The sequence below is a fragment of the Bufo gargarizans genome, chromosome 4 (assembly GCF_014858855.1).
Source record: "Bufo gargarizans isolate SCDJY-AF-19 chromosome 4, ASM1485885v1, whole genome shotgun sequence".
In the NCBI taxonomy this organism is placed as follows: Eukaryota; Metazoa; Chordata; class Amphibia; order Anura; family Bufonidae; genus Bufo; species Bufo gargarizans.
This window is the reverse complement of record NC_058083.1, coordinates 22696421-22716281: the sequence shown is the minus strand read 5'-3', so window position 1 is coordinate 22716281 and position 19861 is coordinate 22696421. Positions and strand designations below refer to the sequence as shown.

Below are 19861 nucleotides of genomic sequence, written 5' to 3'. Positions count from 1 at the left end.
TATTATGTACAGGTGGAAATTGACCTGCCATGCAATTTTAACCCCTTGACGACATCTGCTGTACATGTACAACAAATGTCCTCTCTTTAAAGATGGAGCCCGCTCCGAAGAGAAGGAAGTGCCATAGCTGCTGGGTTCCTGCTGTTTCATGCAGCAGACACCCGGGGCTAATGTCTGCAATCGGGGATTAAGCGAGCCCTGGCTATGCTGGATACAGTACACTCCAGTAGTCTGTTCCTCTGTCAGAACAGAGCTGATGATGTCAGGGGGGACAGAGCTCAGCAGTGGAGAGAAGTGGTGAAGGACCTGGGATGATGCCACTGTCATGTGATCACTGCAGTAGGGGCAGAGCTCAGCAGTGGAGAGAAGTGGTGAAGGACCTGGGATGATGCCACTGTCATGTGATCACTGCAGGAGGGGCAGAGCTCAGCAGTGGAGAGAAGTCGTGAAGGACCTGTGGTGACATCACCAGAACGGCCTATCGGCGTTTGTTCCAGTGATGTGAACACAGCTTTACTGAATGCTTTAACTACTTCACATCTGGGCCACTTGCCCCCTTCCTGACCAGGCCTAATTTTGCTAATCTGACATATCTCACTTTATGTGGTAATAACTTTGGAACGCTTTTACTTATCATTAAGTCATTCAGAGATTGTTTTCTCGTGACACATTGTACTTCATGCTAGTCATAAATTTGAGTCAATTTATTTCACCTTTATTGATGAAAAAATCCCAAATTTACCAAACATTTTGAAAAAATTTCTAAATTTCAATTTCCCTGCTTTTAAAACAGAAAGTGATACCTCATAAAATATTTATTACTTAACATTCCCCATATGTCTACTTTATGTTGGCATCATTTTGGAAATGTCTTTTTTTTTTTAGGACGTTAGAAAGCTTATAGAAGTTTGAAAGTAATTCTTAAAATTTTTAAGAAAATTGCCAAAACCCAATTTTTAAGGATCAGTTCAGATCTGAAGTCACTTTGTGGGGCCTACATAGTGGATACCCCCATAAATGACCCCATTGTAGAAACTACACCCCTCAAGTTACTTAAAAGCGATTTTACAAACTTTGTTAACCCTTTAGGCGTTCCTCAAGAATTAAAAGGAAAATGGAGATCAAATTTTTAAATTTCACTTTTTTGGCAGATTTTCTATTTTAATCCAATTTTTTCTTTAACACATCGATGGTCAACAGCCAAACAAAACTCAATATTTATTACCCAGATTCTGCGGTTTACTGAAACGCCCCACATGTGGTCATAAACTGCTGTATGGGCACACAGCAGGGCGCAGAAGAAAAGGAACTCCACATGGTTTTTAGATGCCATGTCCCATTTGAAGCCCCCTGATGCACCCTTACAGTATAAACCCCCTTAGTTTTATTGGTACTATTTTGGGGTACATATGATTTTTTGATCATTCATTATAACACTTTTTGGGGCAAGGTGACCAAAAAATTGGTTGTTTTAGCACAGTTTTAAATTTATTTATTTTTACAGCGTTCACCTGAGGGGTTCGGTCAAGTGCCATTTTTATAGAGCAGATCGTGGCGATAGCAAATATGTATACTTTTTCTTATTTATTTAAGTTTTACACAATAATAGCATTTTTGAAACCAAAAAATTATGTTTTAATGTGTCCATGTTCTGAGAGCTATATATTTTTTTATTTTTTGAGCGATTTTCTTATGTAGGGGCTCATTTAGAAGAAAAGAAAATTACAATTAAGGCTACTTTCACACTTGCGTTTGGTGCGGATCCGTCTGGTATCTGAACAGATGGATCCGCACCTATAATGTAAATGCTTGCATCCGTTCAGAACGGATCCGTCTGCATAACATCTTTTTCAGATCTGAGTTTTCACATCGTGAAAACTCAGATCCGACAGTATATACTAACACAGAGGCTTCAAGTTAGAATATACTAAGAACTGTGTACGTGACTGCCCCCTGGCAGCACCCGATCGCTTACAGGGGGCTGTGATCCGCACAATTAACCCCTCAGGTGCCGCACCTGAGGGGTTAATTGTGCGTATCATAGCCCCCTGTAAGAGATCAGGTGATGCCAGGCAGCAGAGGGCCAGACCCCCCTCCCTCCCCAGTTTTAAATTCATTGGTGGCCCCCCTCCCCCCCTAATTAAAATCACCCCCCTAATTAAAATCACCCCCCTCCCCATCATTAGTGGCAACGGAGAGTTCCGATCAGAGTCCCAGTTTAATCGCTGGGGCTCCGATCGGTTACCATGGCAGCCAGAACGCTACTGCAGTCCTGGCTGCCATTGTTACTTAGCAATTTTAGAAGCATTATACTTACCTGCGCTGTCTGTGACCGGCCGGTCGCTCCTCTTACTGGTAAGTGAAAGGTCTGTGCGGCACATTGCTTATAGCATGGCCACCAATGGATTTAATACTGGGGAGGGAGGGGGGGGGGGCCGCACTGGCCATCGATTAATTTAATACTGGGGAAGGAGTGGGGTCTGGCCCCCTGCTGCATGGCAGCACCCGATCAGGGGGCTGAGATCCGCACAATTAACCCCTCAGGTGCGGGGTTAATTGTGCGGATCACAGCCCCCTGTAAGAGATCGGGTGCTGCCAGGCAGCAGTTATGTACACAGTTCTTAGTATATTCTAACTTGAAGCGTCCCCATCACCATGGGAACGCCTCTGTGTTAGAATATACTGTCGGATCTGAGTTTTCACGATTTAACTCAAATCCGATGGTATATTCTAACATACAGGCGTTCCCATGGTGATGGGGACGCTTCAAGTTAAAATATACCATCGGATTGGAGAAAACTCTGATGCGATTGTATATTAATACGGACTCCTAACTTTACATTGAAAGTCAATGGGGGACGGATCCATTTGCAATTGCACCATATTGTGTCAACGTCAAACGGATCCGTCCCCATTGACTTGCATTGTAAGTCTGGACGGATCCGTTTGGCTCCGCACGGCCAGGCGGACACGAAAACGCTGCAAGCTGCGTTCGGGTGTCCGCCTGCTGAGCGGAATGGAGGCGAAACGGAGCCATACTGATGCATTCTGAGCGGATCCGCATCCACTTAGAATGCATTGGGGCTGTACAGATCCGTTCGGGGCCGCTTGTGAGAGCCTTCAAACGGAACTCACAAGCGGAGCCCCGAACACTAGTGTGAAAGTTCCGTTTTAGACTGCTAAAACACAAAGGGGAAAATATTATTGGTCCTTAAAGCTAAAATGAATGAGGTCACTAAGGGTTTAAAAATGCAATTGTGTCCCTTGAGTTGTGCACCAACAAGGTTTACTGCAGACATATTAAAAATCTACAATGAAAAAAGTGACATTTTTGGGAGTTTTTTTTTTTTTTTTATTCTAATGTGACTGTTAGGAGGTTATAGGGCATCTGTCAGCAGTTTTGTACCTATGACACTGGCTGACCTGTTACATGTGCACTTGGCAGCTGAAGACATCTGTGTTGGTCCCATGTTCATATGTGTCTACGTTGCTGAGAAAAATTATGCTTTACTATATTCAAATAATCCTCTAGGAGCAACACAGACATTACCATTATTCCTAAAGGCTCTTCTCTCTCTGCAACTGCCGCTCCCTCTGCACTTTGATTGACAGGACCAGGCAGTGAAAACGTGGTCACACCTGGCCCTGTCAGTTAAAGTGAAGGGGACACAGCAGTTGCTTAGAAAGTGGAGCCTCATTTGCACCCCCTGGCACGCTCGCCATCAGGTGGCGTTTATTGGTAGAGACAACCCTGCATTCTTGATGTGAAAGTGATTGAATGCCTTTTAATAAAAGTGCTTTGCATTCTTTCCCCTGAAGCGGTGTGCTCCCCTGTTTACTTCATAGAGAGCCCAGCTTAGCGCGCCAAAGAAAGGAAAGCAATTTAGTTCTGTGAAAGTAACAAAGGGTGATGGCGGAGGGGACAGGATCTGCCGTGAAGGTCTCTTTTCTTAATGTGCGCTAATGTTCCGCTCCTTTCTTTGATGTGCCTCGCTCTTTCTATTAAATAGTATTAACATATTGAGTGGAAAACATAAAAAACAGTCATTTAAATATGGATGAGCGTGCGTCTGTCGGCCTTCTTTCAATTACGCTCCCTACTGGACTTACTTGCAACGAGGCTCTTCGCACCAGTCTTTGTCGCGGTGTTCCTGCTCGTTCCAGGCGACAATCTTCAGCTCACCGGCTTCAAAGCTGTGAAGGACATGTAAACAAAGATAAGAAATACAATGAATGCAAGAAATCGGAGGAAGGATGGAAGCCATGCTGGTCACAGATATGAGAGTCTCCATTTTTAGCTAATGACCTGATACCTTTTCGCTACCAGAACGATCATTAGGAAACATAATAACAATACACCATACAGAGAATATTCTCCTATATCCATATTTTGTGCTGCAAGATCTCAGATTACTTTCATGATCTCTGCTTGCAGTCAGTGAATAGAGTGCCTTCGATGGCTGAAAACTGTTCTTATACTAGTGTATCTCAATAAAGTAGAAAATAATCAAAAAATTAACTTATTTCAGTAATTCAAGTCAAAAAGTGAACCTCGTATATTCTATAGATTCATTACACACAGAGTGATCTATTTCATGTGTCTATTTCTTTCGATGATTATGGCTTACAGGTAATGAAAACCCAAAAGTCAGTATCTCATATGATATATGCTTATGTACTGGGATTTGTGGAGAAGTGAGGAACCGCACTCTCGAATGTTGATACTGGTGCCAATCAAGGGCTTATTAGGCCGTATCCAGATAATTAAATATTGAGGCACTCAGTCTGGAACTTATGCAAATAAAGTAAATTTTATTCTTTCATTTTTTCATTTTTTCTATGCCATCCATAGGCCCGTTATATGTTAAGGGGTAACAGATTAATTTCTGACCAGACGTTTCGGTCCTGGTAGACCTTCATCAGTGGTCATGTTATCTGGAACATTAGCAAATACATATATGTAAGGTACTTTCGCACGGATGGCAGAGCATGAAATTACATAAATATAAACATAATGAAAAATAGGACAATGAACAATATACAAGTAATATGTGATATTTGATAGCACTAAAGCAGCAGAGTAAATAGGGGTCCAGAGATTGCATATATACATAAAAAAATCTATATATACATGTATAAATTCATATTCATAAACATTAATGTATGCAAGGAAAACATGATTCTATGTCGACGTAAAAAATGGCAAAATTTGTACTTATTGTCAACACACGATACCTACATCGAATATGGAAAATTACGTAAAAAAATCACATAACAAAATTAATAGACATGATTGTATAAGTATATGCAAGGCAAAACATGATTCTATTCGGATTCCCTGAAGGTATAGTTTAGAATGTGGTTATGTCGTCTATGTCCACCACACTTGGTATTAGCATAAAATGTGGCAATGTTTGCGGAGGTTTACTAGTTACAATTGTATGTATTGGACTCCATGATTGTTTGTGTGGTTGGCATAGACGATTAACCACACGCTAATGACATAAAGCTGATGGGGGAGGAGCAGAAAGGTTACTGCATAAATCGGTTGTCATATGTATATAAAGGAATACTGTAGACAATAGCTCATATGGTATGATCTGCATATAGGAGTAGGCAGGCATGGAGATATCCCTTGATGTTAATGTGGCCGCATAGTTGATCAACATAGTCAGGGGAAATGACATCATAGTGGCAACCTGTGAGAGAAGGAGTAGGGGTTGTTAGTTACCTGTGAAGAGTATGGGTTCTGCCTGGGCGCTGGATGCAACGATGTGTTAGTTCTGGGACGCTATTTAAATACCATGCTGGCCGGTGTAAGTGGTCACATGACGGGAAATTGTGCGCTGTGTGGAACGCACGTATGCGTTTCACAGGGCGGAAGTATGGCGCTTGGTGATTCCGGTAACCTGGCCGGAAGTGGTGCATGTTGTGTGGAGCGCATATATGCGTTTCACCGCACGGAGATGCTGGCTGATGTGGTGGGGGATGTTAATTCCGGTCCTCTGGCCGGAAATGATGTGATCTAGTGGTGTTCATGCGTTCCATGGGATGTCATATGGGTGGAGTCAGTCTAATTAATGCGTTCCACAGTGGATAAGACCGAGTCTATGTCTATATGCATGTTTTATCTAGTTAGTATGTTATGGGATTGTGTTGAAACTTACAGTTTGGGATGGGGAATATGTGAAATATGGTGAAATCTGGAAGGGGGGGAAAAATGGCGTGATTAAGGGATTGGATGTGAATAATAGATATTATGGTATTAAGGGGTGGTTGGTGGCTCACTTGCTTTTAATTATATTATTAAATTATTAACTCCCTCGGCTCTTTATGAAGAACAATATCATAGTATATTGTGAAATATAATGTTATCTGGATTGTATAGGTTCCGAGGGAGGGGGGGGGGGGGGGAAGGGGGGAAAGGAGGGAGTAGGAATGGTTAGAGGGTTGAGGGGGGAATGGAAGGGGGGGAGGGGGGGGGGGAAAGGTGGAGTGGCGAGGGAAAAAGGGGGGGGGGGGGGAAATGGGAGGGGGGGAAAAGGAAAAACATCAAGGGGTCATTGTGAACAGGGGCCAATACATCACCCTCACCCGTTGTAGATAATTCAATGCGTCTGTAAAGAAAATGAGAGATATATATGTCTGGTCAGAAATTAATCTGTTACCCCTTAACATATAACGGGCCTATGGATGGCATAGAAAAAATGAAAAAATGAAAGAATAAAATTTACTTTATTTGCATAAGTTCCAGACTGAGTGCCTCAATATTTAATTATCTGGATACGGCCTAATAAGCCCTTGATTGGCACCAGTATCAACATTCGAGAGTGCGGTTCCTCACTTCTCCACAGATTACGTTTATTCTGCAGGATACCAGCACCTCAATACAAGTATGACGAGTAGTTTCTCATATGACACTACTACAGCGGAGAATATAGTGTCCAGAGTAAACCTTCCGAATGAGTTTCTACACATACCGAACCACGAAATGAAAGTTCGTGAGTACGAGCGTGATCGAAAGCGACTCATAGGATGGGAACTCCACTGCAGCACACTCACTGAATATTATAAAAACAAACGGATCCCAAGAGGTCTGAGATCTCATCTCCGACCCACACTCTTCGCAGAGAAGAAAGAGTTCTGCGAAAGGTTCGAGAGCATCCTAAACAAGTGCTCCCTCGACCTAATCCTATTGACCATTGAAGAGTTGCAGACATCTATTAGCGAATTGTCTTCACAGATCAAGACCACTGAAACCCAACTTACCTCGACTACACCAGAAGAAGAATTAGTTAAAACCCGAGAAAGAATTGATAAACAACTACTGGAATACAGGAAATACGCAGAGCAAGGAAAACGCCAGAAATTTATAAGGGACGCCGAGGACTACAGACTGGACAGGGTCTATCGTTGGAAAGGCAACCAGCAACAACAGTTCTATCGAGGATACAGACACCCACAGTATTCCGGATCCTCGGCCTCTGACAGCGACCGATCCGGACACTACGAACCACGTTTTTTAGGCAACGCCCCGAGGAGGGGCAGATCAAGACGAGGAGGACCAGGAGGGGCGGGAGGAAGTCAAGAAGGACGCATCCAGACACGCTCCCAGGTAAGGAGGACAACCTAGTTATCAACATTTCATCCTCTAACCTATCACCGACACAAATCACCATTTTACAGAAGGGTCTATCATTCTGTCCTACACCTATATTCAATACGTTCTCACTAGAACAAGAGTTGCAAAAGTTCTACCGAACTATAAGGCTAAAAGCCCATTTTCAAGAAGTAAGACCAGAACAATTGACCATTGACACCACATCAGGACCCCTCTCAATCAAAAATCTGGGACTCAGGAACAAAAGTTCCTACATGCCCCCTAAGAACAAACATCCCATTGAGACATATATTTCTCTCTCTCAGAAACTAGTGGGTGACATCCTTACAGCAAATACAGAGGGCCATTTCAAACATACTAACAATTTGTCCCAAGAAGAGAAGATAGCATTAAACTCATTACAACAAAATAAGGATATAATTATCAAACCAGCGGATAAGGGTGGGGCACTTGTGGTCATGGATAAAAAGGATTATCTTACAGAAATCTACAGACAATTGTCTGACATTGAGACATATGAAATTTTACCCAGAGATCCCACACCACAAATACAGGAACTCATCACACACACCATCAATTCATACTCAACCGCGGGCATTCTAGATCCCAAAACTGCCAGTTTTTTAACGAAACAGGACCCCATCACCCCGGTATTTTATACTTTACCGAAAATACACAAAGATCTAACTAAACCACCAGGGCGCCCTATTGTGGCTTCTACCGAATCTATCTTCTCTCCCCTAGCAATCTATCTAGAAAAAATCCTGACCCCCCTGATCAAAACGTCCAAATCATTCATATTAGACACCTCAGATTTCTTACAAAAACTACACAATATGGATGTCCCAATTGATTGTAACCTGCTGACATTGGATGTTAATAGCCTCTATACATCCATCACACATGAGAAAGGCATACAGGCCACAGCCAATCTCCTCACCAAACATTCTACCCTGAGCAACACACAACAAGAATGTTGTTTAAAATTACTTGAAATTGTACTGACAAAATTTTTTTTCTCTTTGGGGACACTTATTATGGCCAGAAAAGGGGTACCGCCATGGGGTCAAATGTGGCCCCTCCATATGCAAATGCATTTATGATTAATTTCGAGGAAGACCACGTCTATACACATCCCCTGTTTCAAATACATGCCCACATATGGCTGCGTTTTATAGACGACATTTTCTGCATTTGGAAAGGCCCAACCTCCACCATAGACAGTTTTATCGAAGATCTCAATCACATCCATAGCGAACTAGGATTCACCTCACATACCAGCCAAAAGGAAATCAGTTTTCTCGACACCCTTGTTAAAATAGACCAGCCAGGGTCACTTAATATAGACCTTTACCATAAACCCACAGACCGTAACAGCCTCCTCCTCTACAATAGCTGTCACCCAAGAGCCACCAAAAAATCACTACCACGGTCACAATTTACTCGGGTCAATCGGATAGTTACAGACACCACTACTAAAAACATCAGGTTCGACAACATGACCGACAAGTTTATACAAAGAGGTTACCCAAAAGCCATGCTAGATAAATCTCTCCAGGATCTCAGAAACCCATCTATGTCACCTCAAACCAAACAGGATAATTCCAAAAGGATAGCTTGCATAACCACCTATCATCCCCTTATGCCCAAAATACAGCAGGCCCTCAAAAGGAACTGGTCATTACTTTCCAAAGCCTATCCTGACATTTTAGAATTCCAACAATATCCGTTGACTTGTTACAAAAGACCAGCTAACATTAAGGACAAACTTATTAAAGCAGATGTAGGCAGCTTCTCAAGACCCCCGAAACAAACATTTTTACGCAGTAGAAGACAAGGGACATATCCATGCCTACACTGTGCCCACTGCTCTAGCGTAATTAAAGGCGAATACGCCACGCACCCACGCACCGGAAAAACTTTGGCAATTAAAGGTTTTTATACTTGCGAATCAAGTTTTGTGGTTTACTTAATAAAATGTCCCTGCGGCCTTGGATACGTCGGCGAAACGACTCAACACATCAGGGATCGGATAAGTAAACACAAGTCCACTATCAGACTAGGCCATACTTTTCTTCCCATACCTCAACACTTTTTGGAAAAGAAACACCAGATTTCCCAATTGCGCTTCCAGATCTTGGAACAAGTCGACCAACCAAGGAGAGGAGGAAACCGTATACTCCTCCTAAGACAGAGAGAGGCCTACTGGATTCATAAACTGGGGACACTAACACCACATGGCCTGAATCGTGAATGCGACTTCTTTATAAATTTGTAACAATATTAATGTATACTAACATATATATCTCTCATTTTCTTTACAGACGCATTGAATTATCTACAACGGGTGAGGGTGATGTATTGGCCCCTGTTCACAATGACCCCTTGATGTTTTTCCTTTTCCCCCCCTCCCATTTCCCCCCCCCCCCCTTTTTCCCTCGCCACTCCACCTTTTCCCCCCCCCCCTCCCCCCCTTCCATTCCCCCCTCAACCCTCTAACCATTCCTACTCCCTCCTTTCCCCCCTTCCCCCCCCCCCCCTCCCTCGGAACCTATACAATCCAGATAACATTATATTTCACAATATACTATGATATTGTTCTTCATAAAGAGCCGAGGGAGTTAATAATTTAATAATATAATTAAAAGCAAGTGAGCCACCAACCACCCCTTAATACCATAATATCTATTATTCACATCCAATCCCTTAATCACGCCATTTTTCCCCCCCTTCCAGATTTCACCATATTTCACATATTCCCCATCCCAAACTGTAAGTTTCAACACAATCCCATAACATACTAACTAGATAAAACATGCATATAGACATAGACTCGGTCTTATCCACTGTGGAACGCATTAATTAGACTGACTCCACCCATATGACATCCCATGGAACGCATGAACACCACTAGATCACATCATTTCCGGCCAGAGGACCGGAATTAACATCCCCCACCACATCAGCCAGCATCTCCGTGCGGTGAAACGCATATATGCGCTCCACACAACATGCACCACTTCCGGCCAGGTTACCGGAATCACCAAGCGCCATACTTCCGCCCTGTGAAACGCATACGTGCGTTCCACACAGCGCACAATTTCCCGTCATGTGACCACTTACACCGGCCAGCATGGTATTTAAATAGCGTCCCAGAACTAACACATCGTTGCATCCAGCGCCCAGGCAGAACCCATACTCTTCACAGGTAACTAACAACCCCTACTCCTTCTCTCACAGGTTGCCACTATGATGTCATTTCCCCTGACTATGTTGATCAACTATGCGGCCACATTAACATCAAGGGATATCTCCATGCCTGCCTACTCCTATATGCAGATCATACCATATGAGCTATTGTCTACAGTATTCCTTTATATACATATGACAACCGATTTATGCAGTAACCTTTCTGCTCCTCCCCCATCAGCTTTATGTCATTAGCGTGTGGTTAATCGTCTATGCCAACCACACAAACAATCATGGAGTCCAATACATACAATTGTAACTAGTAAACCTCCGCAAACATTGCCACATTTTATGCTAATACCAAGTGTGGTGGACATAGACGACATAACCACATTCTAAACTATACCTTCAGGGAATCCGAATAGAATCATGTTTTGCCTTGCATATACTTATACAATCATGTCTATTAATTTTGTTATGTGATTTTTTTACGTAATTTTCCATATTCGATGTAGGTATCGTGTGTTGACAATAAGTACAAATTTTGCCATTTTTTACGTCGACATAGAATCATGTTTTCCTTGCATACATTAATGTTTATGAATATGAATTTATACATGTATATATAGATTTTTTTATGTATATATGCAATCTCTGGACCCCTATTTACTCTGCTGCTTTAGTGCTATCAAATATCACATATTACTTGTATATTGTTCATTGTCCTATTTTTCATTATGTTTATATTTATGTAATTTCATGCTCTGCCATCCGTGCGAAAGTACCTTACATATATGTATTTGCTAATGTTCCAGATAACATGACCACTGATGAAGGTCTACCAGGACCGAAACGTCTGGTCAGAAATTAATCTGTTACCCCTTAACATATAACGGGCCTATGGATGGCATAGAAAAAATGAAAAAATGAAAGAATAAAATTTACTTTATTTGCATAAGTTCCAGACTGAGTGCCTCAATATTTAATTATCTATGTACTGGGATTGACGTCCCCACCGATCCCTCAGTTTAACTTGACGGACTTATGTTTTGTTTTTTTCAACCGTATTAACTATGCAACTATATAAGACAAATAAAAAAATAAGGGGTACATCAGACATGTACCCCTTTTATCATCATACACTGAACCCCATTCGAATGAAGCACTTTCTAACAGACAAATTTATAACCATTTCCCTTTCTTTACACTCTATACAGTCAATTTGTGTAATAATTCGTATTTATTCATAAATATATTCTTTTATCTGTGTTCCATCATGGTATTTTATGAGGTTTTATGCATTGTACCACAATTGTTATATTCTATTTATGTACCAATACGTTTTTAGGGTTAATCGCCATATTTTATTGAATTTTTATTCAAAGCAATGTGATATAACATTTATTTTCTATTGGTTAGTTATAAACAACCATAAGGTATATTATCCCAAAAAAACGCACAAGTGGATGAGAAAGTGCAACAAAACCGCACAAAAAAACGCACACAAAAAAACATAGCCAAATCCTTGGTTACCAAATCCGTACCATTGATTTGGGCTGACCTGGGCGGTCTATAAATAGCTAGTCCAAAATGGGAGAAAAGCTGCCACTGAGGAAGGGGTAAGAGGTCCCCAAAACACGTCTGGCGTGAACAGCTTAGAACTCCCACCGGATTTAAGAAAGAGGCCTCTACACGGACAATCATAATAATCTGCAAAGATTTTCTAATAATTTAATGGAAGCCCAGGTTGCTTTGATAGCGGCCTTCAGCTCATCATTGTTGGGTCTGGTGTCTCTCATCTTCCCCTTGACAATACCCCTTAGATTCTCTATGGGGTTTAGGTCAGATGAGTTTGCGGCCACTCAAGCTCAGTGATTCCATGGTTATTAAACCAGGAATGAGTACTTTTGACATTGTGGGTAGATGCCAAGTCCTGCTGGAAAATAAAATCAGCATCTCCATAAAACTTGTCAGCACAGGGAAGCATGTAGTGCCCAAAACCTTTCTGGTAGACAGCTGAGCTGACTTTGGACTTGATATAACACAGTGAACCAACACCAGCAGATGACATGGCTCCCCAAACCATCATTGACTGTGGAAACTTCACACTGAACCTCAATCAACATGTATCGTGTGCCTCTCCACTCTTCCTCCAGACTTTTGGGCCTTGATTTTAAAATGAAATGCAAAATTTACTTGTATCTGAAAACAGAACTTTGGACCACTGAGCAACAGTCCAGTCCTTTTTCCCCTTAGCTCAGGTAACACGCTTTTGACATTGTCTCTGGGTCATGAGTGGCTTGACACAAGGAAAGTGGCAGTTGTAGCCCATGTCCTGGATACATCTGTGTATGATGGCTCTTGAAGCACTGACTCGAGCTGCAGTCTACTCCTCGTGAATCTCACACAAATTCCTGAATGGCCTTTTCTTGACAATCCTTTCAAGGCTGTGCTTATCCCTGTTCCTTGTGATCTTTTGTCTACCACATTTTTTCCTTCCACTCAACTGTCCATTAATATGCTTGGATACAGCACTCTGAAGAGCCAACTTCTTTAGAAATTACCTTTTTTGTGGCGCCAACTTCTTGTGAAGGGTGTGAATGACTGTCTTCTGGACAACTTTTAGACCAGTAGTCTTCCCTATGATTGTGTAGCCTACTGAACCAGACTGAGGGACCATTTAAAGGCTTCTGAAACCTATGTAGGTGTTTTATGTCGATTAGCTGATTATAGTGCGACACCATGGGTCTACAATATTCTTCGATACCGACTTTTGGGTTTTCATTAGATGTAAGCCATAATCATCAACATTAAAAGAAATAAACACTTGAAACAGATCACCCTGTGTGTAACAAATCTATATAGCAATTTCACTTTTTGAACTGAATTATGGAAAAAAAATAAACTTTATGATGACATTCTAATTTATTGCGATGCACTAGTAGACCAGCCTCGGCAGTGGCAAGCACAGTAATTTCCACTGAAGATCTGCTGCAAAATGCGCACCTGTTACATGTGGATTTGCGGGACAGTCCACAGCAGACTTTTTTTCTGTGCAGAATTTTTCCATAAGTACTGTATGTACTGTAAATTGCCGCATATTTGTGATGTGGAATCGACGCTAAAATCGGCCACATCTGGAGCCGGCCATGGTGTGTCGCTTTTAGTTTTGGGATTGTCTCAAGAGAGAGAGCTTGTGCGCGCTTCTTGTGAGAGAAGCACAGGATAAGGACGGTTTTCAGCTCTAAAAAGGAGGGTGTTTCTATTCAGTGACTGCAAGCTGAGATCCTATAAAATGGTGAGGAACTGAAACACAAAGCTGCAGAAGGTTTTATTATGCCATGAGTAAGCTATAATTAAAAAAACTTAAGGAAAAAAAAAAAAATCTAATGAACATTTCGACATCAGACTATATTCAGATCCTGTGACATTGTGACTGGCGAATTGTAGGTCTATGCTATCAATATATACAGGTGTATGATAAGCGGTGTCACAGAGTCTAATGCCACTTATCTAAAGAGAACAAAAAGGATTGGGGGCAGGGAAACATTAACCTCTATACAACTTTAAAGCGCATGCACACGTCCGTGATCTGTATGTCGGCTGCATCTCTTGGGCCGACCACGTCTCCCCTGACCCGAACTGACTGTATCTAGTAATTTATGATACAGCCTCTATATGATTGTGGGCCTATTGCGTGTAGTCACAGCACATGGATATACAGCACATGGATATCATCTGTGTGCCATCCGCATCTGTGAAGCCATTTGGTGAATTATAGAACATATCTTGTTCTGCTCCGTTGTGCGGACAAACATTGGCTTTTCTATAATAGGACTGCCAGAAAGTTTGGGATGCGCACAGCAGGTATCCATTGTGGCAATGTGAACATTGAGGTGTTTGCACCAGAAGCGTGTCACCAAGGGGCCCGGCCTTGGTGGAGTAAAAGCCCTAGTCCAGGTGTCCACTAAAGTAGTTTGGGGAGACCATATACAGTCATGTGGAAAAATTAGGACACCCTTTGAAAGCATGTGGTTTTTTGTAACATTTTTAATAAAAGGTTATTTCATCTCCGTTTCAACAATACAGAGAGATTAAAGTAATCCGACTAAACAAAGAAAACTGAAGAAAAGTCTTTTCAAGATCTTCTGTAAATGTCATTCTACAAAAATGCCTATTCTAACTGAGGAAAAAGATAGGACACCCTTGCCCCTAATAGCGAGTGTTACCTCCTTTGGCTGAAATAACTGCAGTGAGACGGTTCTTGTAGCCATCTACCAGTCTTCGACATCGGTCTGAGGAAATTTTACCCCACTCCTCAATGCAGAACTTTTTCAGCTGTGAGATGTTTGAGGGGTTTCTTGCACGTACAGCCCTTTTCAAGTCACCCCACAGCATCTCAATGGGATTCAAATCTGGACTTTGACTTGGCCATTCCAGGACTCTCCATTTCTTCTTTTTCAGCCAATCTTTGGTTGATTTACTAGTATGTTTTGGGTCATTGTCATGTTGCATGGTCCAGTTCCGCTTCAGCTTTAATTTTCTAACTGATGGTCTCACATGTTCTTCAAGCACCTTCTGATACACAGTAGAATTCATCGTGGATTCTATGATGGTGAGCTGACCAGGTCCTGCTGCAGCAAAGCAGCCCCAAACCATGACACTTCCACCTCCATGCTTCACAGTTGGTATGAGGTTCTTTTCTTGGAATGCTGTGTTTGGTTTACGCCAAACATGTCCTCTGCTGTTGTGTCCAAATAATTCAATTTTGGACTCATCTGTCCAAAGAACATTATTCCAGAAGTCCTGGTCTTTGTCAACTTTATCTCTGGCAAATGTCAGTCTGGCCTCGATGTTTCTCTTGGAAAGCAAAGGTTTCCTCCTTGCACACCTCCCATGCAAGTTAAACTTGTACAGTCTCTTTCTGATTGTAGAGGCATGTACTTCTACATCAACAGTAGCCAGAGCCTGCTGTAGTTCTCGAGATGACACTTTAGGGTTTTTGGAGACCTCTTTTAGCATCTTGCGGTCTGCTCTTGGGGTGAACTTGCTGGGGCGACCAGTCCTGGGCATGTTGGCAGTTGTTTTGAAAGCCCTCCACTTGTAGACTATCTTCCGGACAGTGGAATGGCTGATTTCAAAATCTTTTGAGATCTTTTTAAATCCCTTCCCAGACTCATAGGCTGCTACAATCTTTTTTCTGAAGTCCTCTGACAGCTCTTTTGCTCTCACCATGGTGCTCACTCTCACTTCAACAGTCAGGAGCACACCAAACTAAATGTCTGAGGTTTAAATAGGGCAAGCCTCATTCAACATGCAGAGTAACGATCTACTAATTATGTGCACCTGGTGTGATATACCTGTGTGAGATCTGAGCCAATTTAAGAGGGAATACATGTGAGGGTGTCCTATCTTTTTCCTCAGTTAGAATAGGCATTTTTGTAGAATGACATTTACAGAAGATCTTGAAAAGACTTTTCTTCAGTTTTCTTTGTTTAGTTGGATTACTTTAATCTCTCTGTATTGTTGAAACGGAGATGAAATAACCTTTTATTAAAAATGTTACAAAAAGCCACATGCTTTCAAAGGGTGTCCTCATTTTTTCACATGACTGTAGATAGTGTAGCTGGTTCAGCTATTTCAGGGTGGGCTTTTACTGGGAACAGGCAATGTGTTGGGTGGGTGCCTGTTCCCCATGCTCCAGTCCGGGACTTAGGGCATGCTCACGTCCAGGGATTCCATTAAATCTGGTTTCTGGAAGTGGGTGTGTCTCACTCTGGAGTGTCTAGTGAAGCAGAGTCCTGGTGAGGCTCTGTGTGAGTGGTCTCAGCCGGGTGGGCTGAGGTGCCACGAGGCTAGGCGATAGCCTGAACTTTGGGGGACGCGGTGACGCCTGTGAAACCAGGATCACGAGGCCAGAGTCGGGAGGACTACTGGGCCACAATCCCCCAAAAGGTATTAGTGTCACAGCCTGGAGGTTGCTGGACTGTATGGCTAAGGAAAGCCGCATTTGTGTTCCATGTGTGAACAGGGCTGCAATAGTTATTTTTTTCAAAATGTCTTACTGTTTTGTGTCTACAGCTCCTGTGCAGACCTTTCTGACTTCATAGTGACAGACAACACACATACCCTGACCCTGCAATCCTACTCCCCTTCCATTTGTCCCAAACTTTAAAGCATAAAACTGAGAACTGAATGAAAGACGAAATGACTACAGGATCAGACTACACAGGATTTGTTTGTTGTCTGTTACCATGGCGATGCACTGGGCTGCATAGGAGCTGTGTAAACAAAATGCCATTTAGTATTTTATAAAAGATAGAATAGATTATTTATATTTCTTTAATTAAAAAATATGGTGAAGTTGCTTCATGTTTTATTTTAGATGCATCGGGACAGTAAATAGAAACTTGATGTGACGGTACACATATGAAGACAGATATGGACATAATGACAGGACCATTTGCCGTCCATTACTGATGTAAGGAATATGTCCGTTTACAGCTCTGAGCAGTAAATGCAGCATTTTCCAGGATGTAACATTTACAACACACGTAATGCTCTTGTAACAGGCGCTGGTGAACGGGACCTTTTCCCCTCATTCGTAAGGTAATTGTTTTTTACGTATGCAATTAACATTTCCCTCACTTGACACTGCGGCAGTGTTAAATCTCGCTGCTGACACAGAATATTACCGTGCAGTGAACGTGAAAGAACATTTTGATGAAGGACTTTCAAACCTAAAATAATCCAGTGACCTTTAAATCACATTACTGTGCTTTATTCCCAGTCGCTCTCAACCTAAGCACAGTGCATATATTCCTGCAGATACAGCAGCCTTTATTGCGTCATTCTCCTCAACCCGCTTCATTATGGCGGCACTGGATACGTGGAACTAGCCAATAATGAACAGCACCAGCCGGAGATTGCAGAGAAGACGAAACGGCATAAGACTACAATGAGATGACTGTATGTGAATACTGAACGCGTGCATACTGCACTTTCCGCAGTCCGTCTTTTCAAAATACCTTGTCTACAAGGTGGACAACAAATGGACATGTTCTATGATTTGCAGCGAGGCTGCGGACAGCACACAGATGATGGTTTCTCTCACAGATTACAATGTATTAGCATTGAAGTCTATGAGAAATTCGCTATGTTCCTACAGGAGTCCATAGGAAGCCTCGGATTCCTCAGGAGGGGCCAAGGCTGCTGCTGGGAATGAAAATCTCCCCCCTTGCGGGTTTTCAGTGCTCGGATGCCGTGAGCACATCTGACCACGGCATATTAAGTGTTCAACGTCTGCGATCGGCGTTAACACCGATCACAGACATTAGCCCCGGGTGTCTGCTGTCTGAAACAGCAGGCACCTGATGGCTATGGCGCTAGCTGAGCTCCAGAGCAGGAGCCATCTTTAAAGAAACAACATCCGCCATACATGTACAGTGGATGTTGCCAAGGGTTAAAGAGGTTGTCACATTATAAGAACTTATCCCTTATACACCGGATAGGGCAGACATCTCACAGCTGGAGCCCCCAACCTCGATCGCAAGAATAGGGACCCGTGTTCCCCCATTTGAATGGAATGTGTCTATTCGCCCTTGCACTTGTAATTACATTTGTGCCCGTTGCTCCACTCAAGTGGGGGAACATGTGCCGCCCCCCCCCATTCACATGATAGGGAGATCCGCTGGCGGTAGGGGAGGGCAGCTACAAAGAGCATCGCTAGCTCTGGAGAATCTGGCATGATCATGAATTAGATCAGCTATGGTATTCACTAATTTCAAAAGGAACTCTTCTTTTGACCTGTGGTGGCACTGCCGGCATACTGAACCCTTCCTGACACAAAATACATGCAAACAGCTAGATTTTTCTTCAGTGTGCCATCAGTACTTTGTGGACTGTACAATAATATGTGTCCTGGAAACCATCAACAAGCTGCTGTTGATAGATCTGTGCTTCTGTTTAGTACTTATGGGGACTTGCTATAAATAGCCAAGGACTACATAGCGCGGTTGCGACATGGATGTGTTGCGGTTGAACTGGCCACAGCTGCCTCTAATTACACTAATGAGACGGTTTGTTCACTGGGTCTGCATTGTTAACGGCAGCGCGGTATTGACGGCAGCGCGGCCATTAACAATACGGACTGACTCTACTGTGCGGTCTTCAGGTGGAGCATAATTGGCTGCACCGTGCCACCATGCCACGTAGTCATACCCTAACTCTGCATATTATACTATACCATATTATACTGCACATTAATAGCCAATCTGCATGTTTATGTGTGAATTGCTAACCTGAGCTGCCATGAACACTCACATGATCAGAACGGTCACCAGAAAGATACCTGCTTGCTGATAGTTTCTATGTACAGCCCTTTTCTTTTCTTTTTCTACTGAAGGAACACACTAAATACAATACAATACACATGATGATCCTGCCGAATCCGATGAAGCTTCACACCACATACTTCACGCTGAAGAACGCGGTCTTACAATAACACAGCGATCAATTAAAAGCTAAAAGCGCATTGTGAGACGTAATCAGCATTTCATACACAGCATGGAAGGCACCAGAGGGAAAAGCGTTTATCAGATTAATTAGTGCCTACATCTACCCTTCAGGTAAGGCTAATAAATAAACCTGAACCTAGACAAAAGACGGAGATTAACTGAAAATAGAGCTTTTGAAAAAAAAAAAAAAAACGTTCAGGGCTTGGTGTCCATGACGTTACTGAAGATGATCACTGTAGAGGCTACCACATTTCTTGTGCAGATTCACCTCCCTGAGATTAAACACCGAGGCGTTACAGAACCCAGCATCAAGGCCGTCTCCGTGCGCCGCCGCCGCTGCGGCAGAGAAGAGGCGCGCCCGCCTGCTTTACATTTTCATTATGGGATCTAATCAGTTTTTGATTCTTTGAGGTTAAGGGGCTGATCCTGTTAACTCCCTCCACAGAAGCCAGTTGGGCTGATATTTTCCACACTAATAGCTTTCTCCGTCCATGAAACGGGGTGGAAGCGCATTTCATTGGGCAAGGAGTCGGGA

General features: G+C 42.6%; 1 protein-coding gene across 1 annotated transcript in view; it reads right to left on the bottom strand.

Moving 5' to 3' along the window:
• NBAS (NBAS subunit of NRZ tethering complex) overlaps positions 1-19861 on the bottom strand; it is a 678694-nt gene that overhangs the window by 482850 nt on the left and 175983 nt on the right. Inside the window, 1 exon segment of the mRNA XM_044291127.1 lies at positions 4111-4194. Within this exon segment, the coding sequence (XP_044147062.1) occupies positions 4111-4194 (84 nt within the window).